At 37.9% G+C, this 22,894-nt stretch overlaps 2 protein-coding genes across 2 annotated transcripts; both read right to left on the reverse strand.

Moving 5' to 3' along the window:
• Positions 1 to 701: 701 nt before the first annotated feature.
• LOC140546940 (C-type lectin domain family 4 member E-like) lies at positions 702 to 15,754 on the reverse strand. Its single transcript, XM_072670416.1, has 5 exons — positions 15,705 to 15,754; positions 4,359 to 4,664; positions 2,126 to 2,268; positions 1,941 to 2,041; positions 702 to 1,858 (listed from the first exon to the last, which is right to left on the reverse strand). The coding sequence occupies exons 2-5, from the start codon at positions 4,609 to 4,611 to the stop codon at positions 1,708 to 1,710; spliced, it is 648 nt and encodes a 215-aa protein (XP_072526517.1). The 5' UTR covers positions 4,612 to 4,664; positions 15,705 to 15,754; the 3' UTR covers positions 702 to 1,707.
• A 4,002-nt stretch (positions 15,755 to 19,756) lies between these two features.
• On the reverse strand, positions 19,757 to 22,536 carry LOC140547187 (uncharacterized). The gene is made up of 5 exons (XM_072670776.1): positions 22,470 to 22,536; positions 20,623 to 21,408; positions 20,329 to 20,471; positions 20,146 to 20,252; positions 19,757 to 19,895 (listed from the first exon to the last, which is right to left on the reverse strand). Exons 1-5 carry the CDS (start codon positions 22,534 to 22,536, stop codon positions 19,757 to 19,759), a joined length of 1,242 nt encoding a protein of 413 aa, XP_072526877.1.
• Between the last annotated feature and the right edge of the window lie 358 nt (positions 22,537 to 22,894).

The raw sequence follows: 22,894 nt of genomic DNA on the forward strand, positions 1-22,894 counted from the left end.
TAATTTCTACTAGCCTAATATTATCAATATAGGATTACTATCAATGTGGGTTTATGTCAGATATGAAAAGCTTATGCTTGTCATGTAGCTTTATGAATAGTGTTGTACAGTAAAATGTTCCCTTAAAACAGTACAGTTTTTCTTTCCATCTTTTCAGCTCTCTCTCAAGTTAGGTCTGTGTGCTCTGGCAGAAGTTTGTGATTGCTGTTTCCTGACTAGGCTAGCTGTTAACTGTTGGTCTTTGCATTAGGGCATCTGTTGATGCAAGGAGAAGGAGAGCTACTGCACACATACATTACTACATACTGACATTTGTGGTGTATTTTCTAAGTAAATTCATTTACTCAACAAACTGATATTAATTAATTAATTTTGTTTACACTTGTAGTAAATGTGCATAACATTCGTTTCTGACCAGCTCTGAATGTGTTTACACCTGGCTTTTCATGTAGCAAATGAAATCAGAATGTGATCAGGTAACTAAAAAAATGCTTGTTAACGCCAGGTATAAACAGACACGTTGAGCCCTGGTTTTGTGTGACAATTTAACAGTTCTCAAAAAGGTTGTCTGAGGTGGTTTATTTACTTTGAGCAATCTTTGTTTCACAGAAACCAAAACCCCTCAATAAAGTGGAGCCATCCGAGTTTTCACATTTTTACATAATTTCTTGTAGAAATTCAATTCAGTCCAAAATTGCTTTTGCAAGATTTATTTATTTATTTTCTTGATGCTGAGTGAAAGAAAAACAAATATTAATAAGAAGGAAAATAGCAAAACAGTCTTTAAATGTCTTGTTTAAAAAACATAACCGAAAATAAAGCATAAATGTTAAAGAAAAAAGGTCCCCATTCTCGCCTCATGGCCGTAGGAACAGCAGCCTGTTCCTGTAGTCCTTATAAGGCCTTCTCCTCTCTGTCTTTGAAACTACCCATTAAAATGACTAGTTTTGTAAGATCTTTCTGCCCGTGTGGAGGATTCTGTTTCCCAAAACTTCGGGCCCTGGGCCCTAATTCATGACCAATTTTGGGCTTTTTCCTGCCACACACTTCCAGAAATGGACATTTCTTTACTGAGCAAAGCCCAAATTCCTGCACAAACCACAAACCACCTTCACTAAAGTCTGACCTTTACTTTACTTATAACATGGTTATAATACGCCTAAGCCTCCTAACCTCTAAAAGTCTGAGATGGTGTTTGCAAAAGCATGTACATGTCCCTCATTATTGGGACATAATCTGACATATTTTTGAATCACAGTGAGAGAGCTACTACACACACGCATTACCAAATACTGACATACCACATTTGTGGAGTATTTTATATGTAAGCCAACTACTTAAACTAATTAATTAATTATTAAATTTGTTTTAGTTATTAAGCATATTCTGTTTACACTTGTGTTTCGGGGTGTTTAAACCTGGCTTTTTTATGCGGCGAATGTACTGAATCTACGAAATCAGTACACACTCATAAATGACAATATACTGTATGTAAAGAATTTAAAACATAAAACTTAAACAATAAACAAACATAGATTGGACAGAATAAACCTTATACAGAGGATGTTTGGTGTGAGCAGTATGGGAGATTTTAAAAAGCATTGGTGAGATATCACATTTCTTTGTGTGTGTTCATTACTAAACTACTTTAGGCCTGTATGTAATGTATTGCTATAGTGGGGAGTTAGTCTACCCATTATATTAATTCTAACACACACTAACAATATGTCTTTCACAGACAGAAACAAAGTGTTTATTACAGGAAATATCAACCCAGTTATTAATTGGCTCAGACTGATAACCAGTTATGACACAGTTCTCAATTTCCTGACCATTTGGTTCTTTAGCTCTCCAGAAGCTGAAAGAGAGAATCAGAGTATCAGAACAGTGAGAGTCAGTAACTGCATTATGATTGTGAGTTCAGTTCAGTGGCCTCTTACTTAGTGGTCAGTGCAGAGCCGTCCACCCATTTCCAGACCCCCTCTGTGTGTTGGTCAGTCAGACCAATCCAAGATTCCTGACTTAATTTATTAACAAAGTCCTGTTGAAAATCAGATTTGCATTCTTAGTAAGAAAGAAGAAAATTTGCTTAGTTGTAAAGGTGTGTTTTGCTACATAATCACACCTGTTCCTCTCTGCTGTTTATGATCAGCAGGTCTGCTCCTCTCTTTTTACAGTCCTCTCTGCTCTCACTCCAGCTTTTCTTCTCAGTAGAGATGTAGTACAAAGTAGCCTGGAAGAGCTTCCAACCTTGCTGCATGGCTTTTTCTAGACACATATACACACACATCAAAATATAACCATTATTATACCCTATTTTATATACACACAAATGAAGAGGCTGAGACAGGCTGCATGTGCAGAGACTTTACAGGGGCTCGTCCAAAACAAATTCAAGCTGACCTGCAGCTGATAAGATGTTATTATGGAAACTTATGAGTACCCCACTGGGTCGCTGTTAGAGGTCATTGGTCTTGCAGCAGGACAGTGAACTAAAGCACACTTCAAAAAGCTTCCAGAAATGGAATAAGACAATGCACTGGGGAGTTCTGAAGTGGCCAGTAATGAGTCTATTTCCTACAGAACATCTAAGGAAAACTCCTGGACCTGAAACAGTTACCAAATTAAGGATTGGTTCAGAATTTCAGTAGAGAGGTGCAAGAAACTCATCCATGGTCATAGAAAACAATTGATTTCAATTATTGTTTCCAAAGAGTGTTCTACCAAATATTAATGTGAGGGTGCCAATAATTTCGCCCAGCCCATTTCTGGATTTCAATGTGGAATTATATTAGACTTGACTTTTTGTCTATGTTTTTTGTGTTGTTCCAATGCAAATGGAAACAAACATGGGACTACTGAATAATGTTAAATAGTCCCTTTGTTCTGGGAGGAGTGGTGCATATGTTTTTAAATAAATACATGGGTGCCAATATAGTACATATCCATGCCATAACCATGCAAGATGTTGTATGCTTTGGATCATAAACCTTTCTTTTCCTTCTCGATTTATGAAGTTCATCTTAGTTTTATATGTCCAAAGAATCTTGTTCCAGAACTGGGCAGGCTTTTAGATGTTTTCTAGCAGCCTAACCTGGACTTTCTGACTTTTAGTGTTGAAGTGGTTGAATTATGAAGCAAAAGCCTCTGTTTTGGGTATCCAGGTATTGTGGTGTTGCTGAGCTTAAAAGTGCAAATGTTGATTTGGCCACACCTAAAGTTTCTACTAACTTTCTGATAGACTTAGTTTGTTTTTTTGGCCTAATGGTGGCTCATTCACCTGCATTGACATCTTTAGACATAATAAGAGATCTTGTGAACAACTACCAACTTCAATTTAATACTTGAAATCTCTAGAACATAAAGTCCTTAATTTGTCATGATACAATAAGGAATCGGATCACACCTGGCCATGAAACCACTTATCAGCCAATTACTTTTATGGCTGTGAATGGAGGGACTATGTCAAATGTTATACTGTTTTAAAATGTCATACTGTGGATAGTTAAATTTTTACACTGATATGATTCAGATTGGGTTTTTTAATAAAGATTACAATAAAATAACTTATTGGTAATAAAGAATAAAAAATGTAGAACAATTGAAATATAAAAGGACAGTAGGCCTTTTGCTAGTGCGGACCGCATCCTGAGATGAAACGGACAGAGGTATATATTTTTGGCTTGTCCGGGTTGCCTTTCCTGTGGTCTGCATGTGAAGCTGGGCTCCCACATTGAGGAAAGGAAGTGGGTGCGAAGTTTGTTTGACATGGAGTTGAACTAAGAAGCAGGGGTATATATGAGGCTTGAGGATTGGGAAGAGGAGATGAACCATGATAGGGCTATTTCCCAGATTCCAAACATGTTTTCTAATCTTCCCTAAGAGTATAGCATGGTCTGTAGTTTCAAAAGCTGCAGGTCAAGTAACACCAACAAGGATACACAGCCTCAATCGCAGGCAAGATGATCATCATCTTAACTGGAGCAGTGCTGTATTGTGGCCTGAATACGGGTTGAAATTGTTCATATATGTGATTATTATGCAGGTATGAACAGTTGCTGGAATATAAATGGTTAAAAATAGGTCTGTATTAATTAATAAACTTTGATCAAGATTTGGTTTCTTAAACAAAATCAAAAAATGTTTATGGTTGTTGCTATTAATTGAAAGATTAATGAGACTGTAAGCAACAGTTTTTAAGCAATGATTGGGGGACAAAATAATGGAAATAATCCATTCCTGTTAATAATTAGTACAGAAACATTTTAAGTGTCTATATACTGGGAAAAACATGCCATGATGGTGGGCTTGATTCAGATTAGTTGGGTCATATTTAAACCTAGGCAATATTTGCTCACCTGCATGATCCTGAAGCTGTCGCATCACTATGGTGTAGTTACTTTTGCATTGATCATTTTCCTTTGTAACAACAAGAAGTCTTGTCTGCTGCTGGTCTCTCTCTTTAGTCAGGCTGATGTAACTGGTGTGTAACTGGTCTCTCTCTGTTGTCAGGTTGGTGAGGCAATTTTGTAACTGGTCTCTTTCTACAGTCATATTGTTGAGCATGATCCACAACAGTACAATGGCAGTCAGCAGGAGAACACACAGCATCCCCAAACACACTGCTGTCAGTCTGTAGCATCTGCTTACTGCAGAGCTCAGTCCTGGGGAAAAAAAATATTATTTTAAAAATGAATTAATTGTTTTAAACATAAACTAAGACATTATGTGGATGACATAATTCCTTAGTTCATGTACATTTTAGGATAAAAAATAGATATTTTATGAAATAAATATCTGTGACTTGGTAATGTGACACTGTATGTGGACACTCAAATAAGCCCACATCATGATTTATTGACAAAATATAAAAATGTATTGTTTTTAAATAATAAAAACTGAAGGATAAAAAATTAAAAATGCTGCTTCTCCCTTTACTACTGCATCTTTGCTCACTCTTCCATCACCTGAAAAATAACCTTAAACAGGACCACTTGCCAGGGATTTTGGGCCCTATGAAAAGACATTACACTGGGCCCCACAACTCTAACAATTCTGCCAAAACACTCAATACGTTAATATATTTTAGGGCCCCTGGCTCTCACAGGCTGTAATCCTCCTAACTTTCCCCCATAAGGTGCCCAACCCTCAGTATCCAAAGCACATTTAATGTATAACAGCTCAAATGTCTCATGTCTCTTGTTCCTGATGAGCCCCCTGATGAGCCTCTACTCTAATCTAGCCTTCACTCGCTTCCATTAAATAAAAACAAACAAACAAAAAACTCTCCACTTCAAAAACTTTTTGCTAGCACAGTTACGTTTTTTGTTATTGTGCATTCATGGTAAAGGTGACATTTCTCTTTGGATGGACAGGTGATACAGTATATCATACAAAAAAGACACTTTCCCACAAAAGTACAGTGATATTTGTTATAGCATTCATTGTTCTGGCATGTTATGTTTTTCTGCCAGAAATGATGTTTCACATGCCGCTGGCACATGCTGGTTTCATGTGAACTATTGTGGGCTAGTCCAAGACTAAAAAGAAACATTTACTGATATGCCACTTATAGAGAGGCTACTCAACCGCCGAGCAGAAAATGCCTATTTTAAGTAGCATATAGAGGCTGAGTAAATACCAGTGGTAGCCTAATTAAAATGTTAACTAATATGCCAGTGACTATGTGGAATATTCCACAGGGTGAATGGAATATGCTGAGTGGTAAACCCTGAGTTGATCATGTCAGAGTAGAATATAGTGTAAAACCTGTTCCTGTTCATTCCTGTATTAGTGTTTTATGCTTTTATGATGATTTGCAAAAATGTAAAGGATCCTACTGGTTTAACAGGTGATCTGTGACTGATTCTGGTGGTTTCTAACCTTTTCTAACTATTAATTTAAGGTTCCTATTACTTTAAATGTAGTATTTATTTATTTATATACTGCTTGCCAGATGAGGTCAACTAATTTATTTGAATATTAAATCAAAAATGTAATCAAATAAAATCAATACATTTAAATGTTACTATCCCATTACTCCAAATTCCCACAGTAAAAATGTCTGAAACTTATCATGAGTACATGACAAAAGAATATAGTGGAGTGATTGAATACTGTGCAAAAAAAAAATGCAAATTTTATAGATAAAATGATAAAACCATAATCTTTACAGAATAGTTATGCAATATAAAGTATTTTATTAAAATAACAGGGAATTATTATATTTTAGATTTTTCTTTTAGACTTCTCTCATATATATATATATATATATATATATATATATATATATATATATATATATATATATATATATATATTTGTTCAAGCTGAATACTGTAACAATTTCCAATGTCCTATTCATAAGACAACAACTCCTCCACAAGATTCCAGAGCACTAAACATGCCATGAAGACAAAAGAACATTCAACAAAAATAAAATGTTATTGAAGAGTTCAATAACAAAGTACAAAAAACTTCCCTTGATGTTCAGCTAAATCCAAATATAATGCATGCAAATCTGTCTAGAGCAGGCCATCCTCACAAATTCAGCCTGCAAGAAGGAAACTAGTAAAGAAAACCACCAAGACACCATTGATAACTCCTTCAGCTTCAGCAGCTGATAAACTCTGCATATGACAAATGTTGCCTGCATTCTTCACCAGTCAAAGTTTTATGGGAGAGTGACAAAAATAACTAAATACTCAATACAGTTTGCCTAAAAGCATACTGTATTGAATACTGTATTGAATATGTAAGCTGACCTTGGAGTCTCCCAACCAACAACACGCACAACCAACAACACACACAAAACAGTCTATCAAAACACTCTTCCACCATCACTTTGTGTCTTTTTTGGGACCAGCACCACGAAAATGGCAGAAATTAAAGCCCCAGGAGCAGAGTTTGTATAAAAAAAGGTTTGTTTTTATAACTATGACTCATTTCCATTAAAAAAAAAAAGAAAAAAAAAAAAAGAAAAGTTTTGCACCGCAATTGCAAGAGGGGGGCCCTTGGGACATCCGGTGACGGCACCACGCAGCCTGGACTAGACTGTTTCATGGTTTGGGTGAACAAGACAGCTTGGTTTTGGGCAATTGGAAGAGTGCGTTTAAGCCACCTGGGTCACAAGACAAAAACAACTCAATTACAAAAGTAGAAACAAGATTGTCACAGATCTCTGTGCCTCTCAAAATCTTATACTTTTCAGTAATTGTACATGCCCTGATAAATAATAATGATGTCACCCTTGAAATTGAAGCTTTTTTTTTTTTGCTTCTTATATTTCTATATTTTCATATTTTATTTTTTAACTTAAATGTAACTTTTATTTTATTTATTTACATTTTTACATACTTTATTTCATCAAGTTAAGGTGTAGTTTAAGTTTAAATTTAGATTGAATAGCTTTGATGTGGGCAGACTGTCAAAAAAGCATTTCACTGCAAGTTATACTGTGTATTACTATGTATGTGACAAATAAAATTTGATTTGATTTGAAAAAAAAAACAGTACCCATTGCTTTAAACCACTGGGTCGACACTTGATTCGTTCTACATGACCACTGACGTCCGAAGCATCATTTCGGCACAAAATCACATGACTGCTTCAGGGACTGATTCAAAAGCAAATCCTTGTGCATGCTTGAAGTGTCTTTCGAGGATTGACAGACACAGAAACTAAAACCGATACACAGGGAGAAAAAGTAAGCAGAGCTGGGACAAATGTAAATAGGTTTATCTAGAGTCATGCTCAGGAGATTGTGTACGAATTGCAAAACATACAAGCTGTAAATAATAATAATAATAATAATAATAATACAAAAGGTGCCAACTGTAATGGCGTGTACAATACGGGATGACACTCGCAGAGAGTGAATTAAGCAAGGTTTTATTTGAACATAACAAGGGTGTGCAAAACAACAAGCAGGGAAAACAAGGTGCATCAAACTAATGGTCTAAACTAAAACAAACAGGTGACAAACCAAGTGGCGAACACAACAAACCTGGGACTGGGAGGAACAGGGAGTGACAGGGGATGAGCTGGCATAAACTAAAACTACACAAGGGAAGGGGACAAATGAAACCACAAGCCTAGCTTGGGATAGATAACAACGTAAGCCAAACCTGAGTACGCCGTGACTGCCTCGTGAACTGGAGTCGCCAAGGAGCATGAGCTGGAAGCAACATAACACGCTTGCCTCTAGAACCAGACTAGGAGATAACTTGAACCAGCTCAGACCACTAGCCAACAGGAACATAGCAACAACTTGTGGAGAACCAATTCATGGCAGAGAGTAGCCATCAAGAAGCTCCTTAAATGCTCCCAGTCCCAGGTGCAACACATGAACATGAAATCAACACGAACCAAAAACAAGGCAGAAGTCCTTATATGGGCCTGTGGGCGGCGGCCCGGGATCAGGAGGGTGCGATAACAAGAACGTATGAATATAAAAGTGTATTCTAATACAATTCTAAAAAAAAAAAAAGTGTATTCTAATTTATTTCGTTATTCAGCCATCGCTCCTTTTTTAACAAGTATTCTGACCCACCTTGGATGTATATGCCCAACTAAGCAATGATATTCGAAAGATAAGCATGCAAATCATTTTTATCTGTTGACTTTATCAAAACAAATGTCATATTATAATGCACTGGAACACAGTTTTAAAAGCTATAAAACAAACAAAAGGTTCCCTTGTCCAGCAGATACATGAAGCACGTTATGGTGGTGGCCACCAGATGCCGCTAATGAGTTAAACATGAGTTTAAATACACACATTTTCCCTGCAATCAGCCACTATAAACTCAAAACCGGCAGATTCTTTTAACCAGTGGCATATTCCACACAGTATTAGTTAACATTTTAATTAGGGTAGCTGGTATTCTCTCAGCCACTACATGCTACTCAAAACAGACATGTTCCTGTTTTGCATTTGGCATATTTCACTGGTAAAGTGTCACATCAGCGAGTGGCATATTTCCGTCGACAAGTGACATATGAGACTGGCAGTGCCGGTGGCATTTCCTTTCAAACAAGAGAGCAGCATAATAAAGGCATAAAAGCATACTTCTACTCTATTGATGTCCTTCATAAGGAGTCCAGACTGTCAGTTGCCTAGTTGCCTAGTTGGATAATGTAAATGCATGTTAATGTGCATATACCCTACTTACTAACAAAATATTACACTAAACACTATAATAATGATGGGTTTATGTTTTTTTTGTTTTTTTTAGGGACCACAGCATATTAGCTAAGGAGATACTAGGATGCAGTCGGATAAACAGTAAAAAAGGGAACCATCGGGGCCAGAGTGTCAGCTGGGCAGAGCCTGAGGAACGCTCAGAAACTCTCCCCAGGGTTTTATTAAACATTGAAGCCGACAGCAGGATTTGCAACGTTTGCACTATGCTTTGTGCAGACGTGTGATTCACATGCTATTATTATCTAATATATAATCCTGTATCCAAACTTAACACTCTTGAAATAAGTCACATACTCCGTAACAGAACACAGTTTGTTAAAATGGGGGACTGCACCTCCCCCACTCTCACACTCAGCACAGGATGCCCATAAGGCTGCATCCTTTCACCTGCTTTCATGCTTTACTCTTTGTACACCTGCGACAGCATCATAAAACATAGCTCCAACACCATGACGTTTGCAGACGACACAATGATAATCTGCAACATAACAATGATGAGGGACCATACAGAGAAGAAGAGAAGCTCCATGGAGAGTAGTGCACAACAACCTCTCCCTAAACGCCATTTGTTGACTTTAGGAGGGGGCGCAGAATGCACACATCCCTGAACATTAAGCTGATGACTGAAGAGAGAGTAAGTAACTTTAATTTCCTCTGTGTACACATATCTGAAGATCATACCTGGTCACTCAACACATTACACATTGTTACTCTCCCTCATTCTCTCATAATTTGTGGGTGTCAAGGAGGCGATGTTAACGCATGCGAGTTGGGTGGCCCTTTGAGCCCAAAATCAGAAAACAGTCCAGATGTAGTGGCTGGAGCAGGCAGTGGCCCATTTAATATGGGGTCCATAACAGCAAACAGTTCTGAGAGGACAAAGTGACTAACATAGGACTTTTGTTTGCACTGCATCATTACCATTTTTTTCTTCTTTCTCTGCAAATCTTCAATACTATTTGTCTTTTAATCTCAATTTCATGATGAGATATTTTTTTCTGATTATTGTATTTGTATATAAGAGGAAGGTAGAAAACCCTATACTGTTCTGTGACTTCTTTGCTTAAACACACCTAAGCCTATCAGTAAATTACCAGGTTTAGCGATATTAATATCAGTAATACAGTACATACTGTAAGTACAAGAAAATCTGCACAAAGGCCTAAAGTCACACGTACCTCTGCACGGAGGATCACCTGTATGTGAAAGAGATGTTTTCTTCACAGGGCCATTTTGTTTATGCATATTCTCTTCATATTCATTCGCACCAACATCTTCGTATGAATGATCGCCGTCATCTGAATCCGAAATGTCAGCTGCTATATTTTCTGAATTCACATAAATATCCTCCATCTTCAACATGGTCTGACAGATGTTAGCAGAGTAGCCTAATGCACAGGTCTGTAGGACTCTCCTCCCCCTTTAAAGTGAGTGTATTTTTGTACAACTAATAATAAATCATTTCAGAGATTGTGTGAGCGTATGAGGTGTAAGCCACATGGTGCCTGTGCTGCAACAGCTCTTAATTTACCCTACACCATACCTATACATGTAAATATTCGTCCGTTTATGTAAATATAGGTCCGTTTCTAATGGCCTGTAAGTAAGCCGGTCATTAGAGGTGTGGGACCCAATGTATTATCTTTTCATGGCGCCCAAAATCCCTGGAAATGCCCCTGCATGGAACTGACGTACACCATGAACACTGTTGTTTGGCCAGTTTTCTGGATGTACATTAAATACACTGGACACCAGACTCCAGACACCAGGCTAGACATTGGAAAGTGTCTACAGACTCAGCCAGGCGGTAAGTGAAATTGCCTCTTCTAGGCCTGCACTCAGTGAACAATCCAAGAACCACCAAAGGCCTGCCATCAGTTTCACTGTCTGCAGTCAAGCAAGTTTTAAATCAACATTGACTGAGAGGCTGCTGTCCAAGAGGCAGTGGACCACATAGATAAAGAAATGCCTATTGGAGGAGTGTTGAAGTGTTATGGTTAGATGAGTTGTTTGGAGGGGAGTAAAGGGGAGGCATTTAGCCCCAAGAACATCTTTCCAAGGTGGTAGTAGCAACATGCGGGGGAACTGGTTTTGGAACTGGTTTATTGTGAAAAGTGGAGTTTGGCCAGGGCTATGTTAGAAATACTGATATGGCAATATATAACATATATGCCCATGCCAGTTCATGCATACAGTGACAGCTTTATGATATTTATAATCTTACTTTTACACAAAGTGTGTATGCACAAGTGAAACACCAGTGTTAGTCAATGAAGCTGTAAACATATTTATATGCACCTGTTGTATGTATGTAGCAGAAACTGTGTAATCAGCTTGTTACAGATGACCTGTAAGTGGTCAATCTTTAAAAGATTATGATGCTAAGCCCATAATGTTCTACCTTCACAACAACAATACTTGGAGGATGATGTTATTTTCTGCCTTCCGGATATCTAATCAGACCAAAGCAGATATCTAATGCAGACTAAAGCAAAATGTTGATGCAGACAAGCAGCACAATTTAAAAAATACTTTGCCCTTTAATGTTTGATTTGATTTTAAAAAAAGATTGATTGACTGCATTGCTCTGCAGTGTGATATTTAAGTGTATATACTGGGCGAGTGTGTGCTTTGTTAAATTCTGACCTCAACCACGTGATGTTCTTCTGCTTGCTAAAAACATGTGCACACACACACACACACACAGACACACACACACACACACACACACACAGACACACACGCTTACTTACTTACTTACTTCACGGCCTTGTTCTTTGTACTATTCTATTAATAGTATAATCTCACTTCTTTAGAAGAGGCCAAATGTCAGTTTCACTTATGTTACAGTTGCTTTAATACAGACTCAGACAATTTGCATGCTTAGTCATACACACTAGTGCACAGTTCTGTCTGCCTAGTACCTCCGTATTAGAGGTGATCGTAACTGAGCTGTGTTTGCTTCAGTTAATTAGTTCTTAACTTGCACTTGCACTTAAATCAAATTAAATTAAAATAAATTAACAGTCCGGTGGTGGAGAATCCCTGATATGTAAAACAGATGGTCCATGCAAAGATAAAACTACTCCACTCCTCACATCACACTCCATAGTTGTTTTGTCTGGGAACTCAGTTCCTGTTGGGTAAGAGCTTAGCTCAGTATGTCCCATAAAGAGAGCTGACAAAAGACAAAAGGGCAATTTCTACAGACACATTACAGGTACTAAATAATGCATTTATTTCATATTTTAGGTTTATGATGGTATAAATAGTAGGCATGTGACTTTGGTTGGGGTTAAAAGATGTGGTTTTACAAGTTTATTTCCTCTGAATGAAACATGCTGATTTTCCTTTTATGGTGAGCCTAGAGTCACAATTCCAGCAGAGTGGTTCTAATACCCTGGGGCATTGACTGCAGATAATAATAGACTACAAAAGCCCACCAGCCCGACTGATGTGTGTGGACCCGTCTCTGGCAAACAAGCGGAACCCTTTCTATGGTTGATTTGAGACTGCAGCCTGCTGAGCTAACGGCACTAGTGCTACTAACCATGCTAACAGTGAGGACAGCACTCAGTCACCTTTGCAGAGAGATCCAGATGGCATCTGCAACCGAATCCTTTTTTGCAGACTCCTTAATATCATCAAGACAAAAGATCTGATAGTGAACTGCAGAAAGGAGCAGGAGAGGAGCTACTATCCTGTCACCATCAACAGAGTACACAGTTTCAAGTACTTTGGAGTTCACATCTTACAGGATCTGTCATGGTCTTGCCACCCTGGCATAGAAGGTCTATCAGCATCTCTACCACCTCAGATGACTAAGGCACTTCACACTGCCCCCCAAGGTGCCATGGAACTTCTACACCTGCTCCATCAAAAGCATCCTCATAAACATCACAGTGTGGTTTGGGAACAAAACCAAGCAGGACAGACACGCTTTACAGAGGCTGGTGCGTAAAGCTGAATGCAGCATTTGAACTGAGCTTCCTGACCTGCAGACCGTCTACAACAAGCTCTGCTGGACCAAGTCCATAAAGATAGTGAAGGACCTCAGCCATCCCAACAATGGACTCCTCTCTCTATTGCAGTCAGAGAACACACACACACAGACTTGTCACACTTGTCATTTCATGTGAGTGATCAGTTATCAAAGCATTTCACTGCTAGTACAATGAACTTGACTAGTACTTGACTAGTGCTGTGTGATGTATATGACAAATAAACTTTGTTTTGATTTGATTATTAACACCAATTAAAGCCTTAGTGTGAACCAACATAGCGCCCCAAATACTGTTTGTGTCCCAGTATGACCAGCACTCAAACTTTAGGCCAAGCACTACCGGAAACTGTGTGCGTGTGTATGTGTGTGTTGGTGGGGGGGGGTTGGTTGAGTTGTTCACAAAAAAACCCACACACGCAGTCAACTAAACACACACACTCAGCTCAGACATGTCCTGTGGGTTTCAGGTTCCTGTTGAACTGCAGGCAAGAAGTAATGACAATCTGAAACACAAGGAACAGACATATACACGCACACACACTTCAGCATTTTTCAAATATGAATGAGTCAAGATAGCTGTGACTTAAAGAGTCTGGCATTAACATGCAATCTTGGTGATCGGATCATGTTCGGATTTTGGAAGAAATGTATAAATGTATAAACTTCTTACGTACTTACATTACAATGTGTTCAGTAGATTGTACCTGCAGAGACACAAATAAGGAGAACTAGAGGTCTCACCCCTCATCTCAACTTCCTGTCCTGAGAGCGGCATACATATGAATAGTATAACCACCACGAGAGTAACTATTAGAGCTGGCATTGTAATTAAAACAAAAATAACAATCAAAAATACCGAAATCTTCCACAATTCTGTTCCAGAAGAGAACAGAATCACAGATGAGGGATGGTGGTTATATGAGGTAATATATAATAAAAAAGGCATTACAGCAGACCTCAAATCAACTGCTTCAAAACGACAGCAAGGATTCATATGAAGAGATCTACATAAAGACAACTCTGAGACTTGTGTGACCAGAAGGCATATAGAACCAGTTGCACACCAGTTACCACAACATGACTGCTGAAAGATACCAGTTACAGAAGGAGCTTTTTAAACTGGGTGAGTGAATATGCAGAAGTTCAAAGAGTAATTACACCCCCAGTCAATTTCCTTTTTATTAAAAAAATGAAATCGACTGTTTTATAATAATGTACAAATAACACCAGTGTTGCTGAAAGGTTATCAGTTATTTTCAAAGTGTTAGAAAGTGACATCAATGTCAATTCAGTCTCTGCAGCACCCCCTCATGTTCAAATCTGCTATAAGCATGTCATATTATGTCAACCCATTTCCCCAGCCCCTGATCACAACAGCCATTTTGTGCTGCTTTGAAGTGTAAAATATAAGAAGTAGAGTGTGAACACTGTTCTCAAATCTGATCATAGTGAAGGGTAGCTGAGTGACACAGAAGACATCTGAGAAATCAAGGCAGTGCAAAATACTATTTCTTAGAAATGGTGAGAAGCTTGTTCTCACCATTTCTGCACCAGGCTGCAATGCTTGTGGCTGCATAATAACAAAAAAAACTTATATTATACCATATTGATAATAAGGGCAAGAAAAAAAAAACTACAATTCTCAACCATCTCAAACCTGAAATTGATCAATTTTTTTATCATGTAATGTTATTAAACAAATGGATAAATGATTGGACATAATTGGAAAAAAGTGGTTTATCTTTATTTTTTGTAGAAAAAATAATCAAGTAATAGGAATGAACATTGGGTTTGTGGGTTTGTTTCTTTAACAGAATCTGTAATTCCTGAATTTGCTTCTGAAGATTCTTTTGGATTTTTTTAGTCTTCTTCTCTGCCCTTGATTATGTTGTCTACAACACACGTGCTTCATATTAAATAACACACTGAAGTTATTCAAATGTACTGTTACATTATCTATGTGACTTGATAAGCAGCATACTGTAATGCATTCATGTCTATTTCTATTAGTTACTTTCTAAATACATTCTAACATTGGATGTTGCACAACTAAGGTGGCAAAAAGTTGGAAACCTTTCATAGGAATTAACTGGAATAAACTAGAAATTTGAAAAGTTACAGATTGGAAAGTTACAGCTTTTAACAGGGGCCTTATATGTAGTTTAATAATCTGGGTCAACATCATGTCGTTTTCTGCAGCACTTAGTGTCGGATTGACACCCTGTAAGTAAGGTATCCACATTGTGATACTGATCTTAAATCTCAACAAGTTCAGTAATTTTAACTGTAAAACTTTAATAAATCAATAAACAAGAGGATTATACTCACTCATGTTACTGGCACTCAAATAAAGAGTGAAGAGTATATTTACATTTAAAAAAAAAACATGTAATCTAATAATTAATTCAGGTAACAGAACAGAGCATTAAGATTGACCTCCTCAGTCATAATTACAATATGATCAAACATACAGAACAAAAAAGAAGGGGAACTTACTTTTGGTCTTTTCATGGCCTTCAGAAGATCCAACTGATGCAACGTCCTGTTGAACATGTGACTTGTGGAATGTTCCAATTTTTTAGATGGGGTAATGTATAGCATCTGAAAACTGGACACCGGGAGTTGTAGTATACTGAGATGCAGTGTTTCAGGGTGCTCATGTGGTTCTGTTAGTCACACTCTACATTTACATTTACATTTACGGCATTTAGCAGACGCTCTTATCCAGAGCGACTTACAAAGTGCTTTGCTATTTACCCAAGAAAAGCCTTAGCTTGTTAGAATAGGCTAATAATTCAAAAGATACCTCAAAGCTTAGACATTGCTAAACACAATACAATAAGGCGACCATAGAACTATTCGTCCAAGTACTCTCTGAAGAGGTGGGTCTTCAGTCTGCGTTTTGACACCCAGGGGAAGCTCGTTCCACCACTTTGGTGCCAGGACAGAAAAAAGCCTGGACGCTTGTCTTCCGCGGATTTTGAGGGATGGTGGGTCGAGCTGAGCCGTACTTGAAGCTTGAAGGGCTCTAGGTGCGGATCGGCTTTTGACCATTGCCATCAGATACGGAGGTGCTGGTCCGTTCTTGGCTTTGTAGGCCAGAGTCAGGGTTTTAAATCTGATGCGGGCAGCAGCTACAGGAAGCCAGTGGAGAGAACGCAGCAGTGGAGTGACATGGCTAAATTTTGGGACATTGAAGACGACCCGTGCCGCTGCATTCTGGATGAGTTGCAGGGGCCTGATGGTGCGCAGAGGGAGACCAGCCAGAAGAGAGTTGCAGTAGTCAAGTCTGGAAGTGACGAGAGACTGAACAAGCACCTGGGTGGCCTCTCTAGAAAGGAAGGGTTGAATTCTCCAGATGTTGTACAGAAGAAATCTGCAGGACCGAGTTACGTTTGCAACATGACTTGAGAACGATAACTGATCATCCATCACTACACCAAGGCTTCGGGCTTCAGTAGAAGGAGTGACCAGTGAGTTCTCAAAGGTGATGGCAAGATCGTTTCTTGGTCCAGCAGTTCCCGGGATTTACAGCAGCTCCGTCTTGCTGGGGTTGAGTTTGAGGTGGTGAGCCGCCATCCAAGAAGAGACATCGGCGAGGCATGCTCTCGCCTCTAATACTGCTCAACATTCTCTGTTATTATTTATTCCATGATCTATTTTACAGTAAAGTAATTACTAAGAATAGAAAAGCTCCTGATCATTAAATCCACGTCTACTGACAGGGATAGTCTGAGCATATCAAGACTCTTATAGTGTAGAAGCAAAAAAACTAAGCCAAAACCAGAGGGCCCTGTGAACTGGGAAACAGGCTTTTACTATTACATTCATGAGTCTGCATTATGTTTTTGATGATTATTAAGTTAATACAGTTGCACCAATGTATTCACGACTAGTGTTTAAAACTGATTTTCCATCGCACACATAGCTTATTCTCCAAGGCAGACGCACTTTTCTACTGCCCCCTAGAGGCGACCTAACTTAATTACTGAATGAGCAAACGGCGTCAAAGGCTCTGCTTACATGTTTGGCTCACTCTACCAATTGGCACAGTAGGTTCCTCCAGTCTGTAATCAGTCAGTGAAACAGTGAGATAAAAACACTCATTACTTTTAATTGATATTTCTTAAATGTAATTGTGTATGAAAGTGAGAACCAGAATGAGCTTGGCTGTATTACTTTCATTTAATGACGGTTCTTGGTGTCTGGTCACTTCCTTTTTTAACCTGTCTAATGTGCAATATAGATTAAAATAGTTGTCAATTGTCAGTATAGTAGAATGTAATGTGAATGGTGCTTCAGTTGGTGTTTTAATGACAACAGAGAGCACTGTACATAAACACTAACACTAAAAGCACCCATAGGTGTTGAACTGGGATCTTGTGATTGTGAAAGCAACAATATTTAATCTGCATCACTTTATACTCCTCAACCATTCAAAGAGCTCTCATGCTCTGTGGATAAGGGCCCTATTATCCTGGAAGAGACCCTGTTTTATCCTAGAATAAAGGGGGTAACCTCCAAGGGGGGTATATAGAGGGGTAACCTCCATTTCTGTTACATGCATGCACTGGCTAACACTGGTAGAGGGAGGGCTATCATACCCACTGAGAGAAAGCAAGGCCAGTTGTGCTTTCTGACACTCCCAGCTGTGAATGACTATGGCATCACTACTGAACTGTCTCCTAATGATAAAGCCAGTGCTTAGACGTTTCTTTAATAAGCACTTAGCACCGCTTAAAAATTTTGTACAATAGGCTTATATTAAGTTTTATTTACAGAAAGTGGCTCCATTTTCTTATCATATAAACATCTGAAATATGTCTGAACTATTTAAAGCAACAGTAATAAATAAAATGCTTTAAATGTAAAAAGAACAACAGCCAAAAACAAGGAAAGAAAGAAAGACATTATTACATGTTAAAACTGGAGTGAAAAATAAGCTTTAAAGGGACATTTAAGAGGTTATTAGAGTAATTACTATAACAGTAGAAACACAACAAAAACAACTCATCATTCTTAACATCAACCATTCCAATAGTCCATAATGTGTAGCTCAGAGCTTGCTACTTATCAAGCAATCAGAGTTACCAAGTTACTTCAGAACTACAGCAAACCCCTCCTGAAACCTGAGCTGAGCTTTCCAACAGGCCATATGCAATACAGTGTGTAACTTTAAACACAAATTACCTAACATTACTTAAATTAAATAACAGTTACAAAATAATAAAATATAGTAAATTCAGCCTTATGAAAGTTTCAGTTGATTGTTCTTTATTAACATTTTGCCAATCATATCTATGAATGTAATTAACCACATTTGTTTAATGAAAACTTTTAACTAGAAACCTTATTCCTTATTATCCATGTAGTTTCTCTAGAAAACAGTAAGATCAGATGAAAAAACAAAGTCTTGTGTTGCTCAAATGTGTCTCCTCTAGTATGTAGCATGTTTTAGTATAGATCTCAGAAAAGTCTCACATTGGGCTCAGACTTGCCAAAATAAAAAAACACTCTTTTACTAAAGACAGGAGTCTCAATATGAACTCAATCCTTTTTCATTCAGGACTAAGAACCTTTTCCATTTTGATTCTGTGAAATTCTATTTTATTTGGGCCATTTAATTAAGCTTAATAGCTAAACATCTAACAAATATATGAAATCATGTGATTTTGCAGTATTCTTGATTGAATAATTCATAATCTCTCACTGGAGGCCCATATAAACAAACTGAGGCTCTTTTGATTTGGACACATGAGAAATAAACCATTCTGATTAAAACGGTTAACGGTAAAAGAGGAAGAGAATGAGTTATTAATAAACCTGGAGATACAAATACGGGAGTACAAGAAACATTTGATATGTTCCTCTTTTTTACTATGCAAAATGATTTCTGTTAGAGAAATAAAACAGCTGTTTGTGTTATTTGAACTTATTGTGTTTAATTAAGGTTTCCAAGCTTTGGTTTTTTTTTATTTTGCAGCCTTTTTCATTGCTTTACAGAGTAATTCCTGTTCATTCTAAAAGAATAAGAGATTAAATCAAGACAGGAAGGTCTCATGTCTTATTTTCCCTTAGCAATTTCATGGAAAGTATCTGTGCCTAAGTTGATCTTCAAATGAAACATAAGTGAAATCACAAACAAGTCTCCTAAAACATCAAATGCGAACATGTGAGCAATTAAACTTTCCTCTGTGTACACTCAACCCACTAGCGAGAGAATATGCTCTTGTTGATAGTTTGACATGGTACAGTATGTTATGCTATGCTATGTGGCTTATGTAAGCTTTGGCAGTGACTTTAACCAACAAGAGCTTTTCAAATTAGGGAAAAGCATCATGTTTCATTCTGAGGCACATGAACAGGGTCGTAAATAGGCTCGTAAAACAGCATCGGAGCATTTTTCACCCCAAGCAAAGTCACATACTTACTATTTGTACCCCTCCCTCGATAACCACCTTTTAGACAGATAAATTAAACTGCACAGAACATATTCCTTTCTGTAAGTAAGCATTTCATCACTTTACTAGCAGGTTGTAAGGTTATGACTAAAAAGCACTTTTCTCACAGATCCACTGTTCTTTGTTAGCACATGGTCTGTCGTTCCAGCACCTCTTCTCAGTCAAACTCAAAATCTCTGTACAGTCCTCATTATTGGCATCATTTGGTTCCCCTGGACACCAGTTCCTGCAACCAAGAGAAACAAAATCAGGCTCCAAATAGTGTTCAAAACTGTGCCTCCAGCTAAACTCTGAGCCTGTGTTCAGTTATGTTTAATACCATGTAGATTAGAAGCAATTTCCAATGTCAAATGAAAGTATAGATTGTAGCATGATAGACTTTGCTGACATTAATAGTTTATTGGTCATTTAGCTTGTACTCCTTGAGTATGGTGTGATTTAATGAGAGGAGAACATTCAGAACTTCTGACTTTTACCTATAGGTCAGAGATGAGCCATCCACCCATTTCCAGTCCGTCTCCGTTTGTCTGTCATTTAGACCAATCCAAGCACGCCTCCCTTCCAGTATTTTAAGCACAAATGCCTGTAAATATAGTTGCATGTATGAGAATAGTGCTGAAGAACTGTTCTCTCTCTTTTTCTCTCTCTCTTCCACTCACATCTTCTTCTCTGCTGTTTATGATCAGAAGGTCTGCTCCTTTGTTTTTGCAGTTTTGAAGGCTTTCAGTCCATGTTTTTGACTCAGTAGAGAAGTCGTACAAACTGGAACCAAAATACAGCCATCCCTGCTTCACATATGTATCTGTTTAAAGAGAATTCATAACATAATGACATAAATTACATAATTCTTGTGTCATGTATTTCTAATGTATACAACACACATTAATAAACGTTGAGCAGTGGGTTTTACTATGACCATGTTCTCTGTCCATAGATTAAAAGTATTTTCTCACCTATAGTAGCCAACTTGGTCTTAAGCCTCTCTTTCTCCTTCATTAACTGGTCTCTCTCATTTGTTATGTTGTTATAGCTGGTTTGCAGTTCCTGCATTTTTACCTGTTGCTGGTTTCTCTCCCTAGTCAAGTAGGCGTTACTAACCTGTAATTGGTTGTGTTCTCTAGTTACGTTATCAAAACTTGTCTTTAACCAGTCTCTTTCTTTTGTGAGGTTGTGTGAATTGGTCTGTAACTGATCTCTCTCTTGAGCTAGAGCTTTGTAATTTGTCTGCAACTGGTCTCTCTCTACAGTCAGGGTGGTGTACCTGCTCTGCAACTGGTCTCTCTCTACAGTCAGGTTGGTGTACCTGCTCTGTAACTGGTCTTTCTCTACAGTCATGTTGGTGTAAATGCTCTGTAACTGGTCTCTCTCTACAGTCATGTTGGTGTAACTGCTCTGTAACTGGTCTCTCTCTACAGTCAGGTGGGTGTACCTGCTCTGTAACTGGTCTTTCTCCTCAGTCAGGTGGGTGTAACTGCTCCGTAACTGGTCTTTCTCCTCAGTCAGGTGGGTGTAACTGCTCTGTAACTGGTCTCTCTCTACAGTCAGGTTGGTGTATTTGCTCTGTAACTGGTCTCTCTCTACAGTCAGGTTGGTGTAATTGCTCTGTAACTGGTCTCTCTCTACAGCCAGGCTGGTGTACTTCACACTCAGGAGTGTGATGGCAGTCAGTATGAGTGTACACAGCAGAGCTAGACACACGGTTGCCAGTCTGTAGTGTCTGCCGCTTGGAGTGCCTCCTCCTAGGGGAAAATGCAGAGAGACACAGATTTTGATTATTATTTTTTTATATTCTGTTATGCAACTGCAAGTAAGATCTCAGAGAGAGTAGGCTAATAAGCATTCATATCATTCACATGTTTATTATCTAAGAAGGGAAGAAAGCATAGAAATAAAAGAAGAAACCAAAAGTGATTTCCCAAAGAACAAACAGAAGTGCTGTATCATTACAGTAATCTATTTTACAATAAATTAATCATTAAGAATAGAAAAGCTCCTAATCATTAAATCCACATCACCGACAGGGATCGTCTAAGCATATCAATACTCTTAGGTACTGAAGCAAACAAAAAAAGCCAGAACCAAAGGACCTTGAAAAATATTCAAAGAAACTGTGAAACACATTAGAACATTAGAATGTTTTGACTATGTAAAGCCCAGTCAACAGCTCGCAAATAGATGAAAAAAGCACAGAAAGATGGAATGAAGAACATTAACTGACAGTGTAATTATGTGCCAAAAGAGTCATTAAAGAATGAAAGTCATGTTGGATTCTAACTGAGCAACTGAAATATCGACACTGTTCCAATTGTGTTCTCTGTAAAGCGGATTTGTGCTACATTTGTTGTAAAAAGCGCTAAATAATGAATAAATAAATTAAATAAATTTGTATTGATCTGAATTGTGACACCATAGCAAACACACAGGAGGCACCTAAAATAGTACAATAAGCACTTAGCAACAGCCCAAGTACAAACTAAGTAAAGCATTAATTTCACATGAAACATTGAATGTTTTTAAGCTTCAAATGTCCATAGTTACTGTGATATTGAATGGCCATGTGTATTTGCATTAGCTTAATGCCATCATACTGTACCTCTTGAATCCCAGTGGGAATTAATATTATTCTAAAGGCCAGGGTCTAGCTCTTAAAGTCATGGTTTGTCTCTGGTTATCAATAAATTACATTTAACTTAAAAAAATGACATACTTGTTGGAGGTAATGATATGATAATATGTATATGAAAATATAAGTATACTCCACCTGGATTCTTGAATTTCTGATAGGTTGTGTTGCTGTTACCTGTATCTGAATCTAATCTGTCATATGTCTTCCCAGACTTTGCTCCTCTGTAGTCGTTCATCTCCATTCTGCTTTACTATGTTTCTAATCCAGAAGCATTCAGCCTTGTGGGATGAATGAGTTTTCTGTGGACTAGCAGTAATTTTACATATTTGTGTGACTGACGTAGGGAGCCAAAGAATGACGTTTTTCAGAGAAATCACGTTCTTCCATGTAACTGTTGCCTCATCATGACCGCTACTTTAGAAAATATGTGTTAATCTCAACTTTGATTAATGGGTAGAACTGTACACCAAAACAGCCCAAATGGTGCTTGAATGCTCCTGACCAGTGGTGATACGATATGTATCACAAAACGGATATTACAGGGCGTAAACAAAGCGATATATTTTCTTAAATCAAATTTTAGGAAAACTGTCAAAGTA

The sequence above is a fragment of the Salminus brasiliensis genome, chromosome 24 (assembly GCF_030463535.1).
Source record: "Salminus brasiliensis chromosome 24, fSalBra1.hap2, whole genome shotgun sequence".
Lineage (NCBI taxonomy): Eukaryota > Metazoa > Chordata > Actinopteri > Characiformes > Bryconidae > Salminus > Salminus brasiliensis.

Bases quoted from the DNA above. Each gene is read 5' to 3' on its own strand.
- LOC140546940 (XM_072670416.1), bottom strand. From the start codon at position 4,611: ATGCTGTGTGTTCTCCTGCTGACTGCCATTGTACTGTTGTGGATCATG. The intron at 2,269-4,358 runs GTGAGCAAATAT...ATATGTGTCTAG, and splicing joins ACAGCTTCAGGATCATGCAG to AAAAAGCCATGCAGCAAGGT. The intron at 1,859-1,940 runs GTAAGAGGCCAC...TCTCTCTTTCAG, and splicing joins GGCTCTGCACTGACCACTAA to CTTCTGGAGAGCTAAAGAAC.
- LOC140547187 (XM_072670776.1), bottom strand. From the start codon at position 22,536: ATGGAGATGAACGACTACAGAGGAGCAAAGTCTGGGAAGACATATGAC. The intron at 20,472-20,622 runs GTGAGAAAATAC...CTCTTTAAACAG, and splicing joins GACCAAGTTGGCTACTATAG to ATACATATGTGAAGCAGGGA. The intron at 20,253-20,328 runs GTGAGTGGAAGA...CTATATTTACAG, and splicing joins TAAACAGCAGAGAAGAAGAT to GCATTTGTGCTTAAAATACT.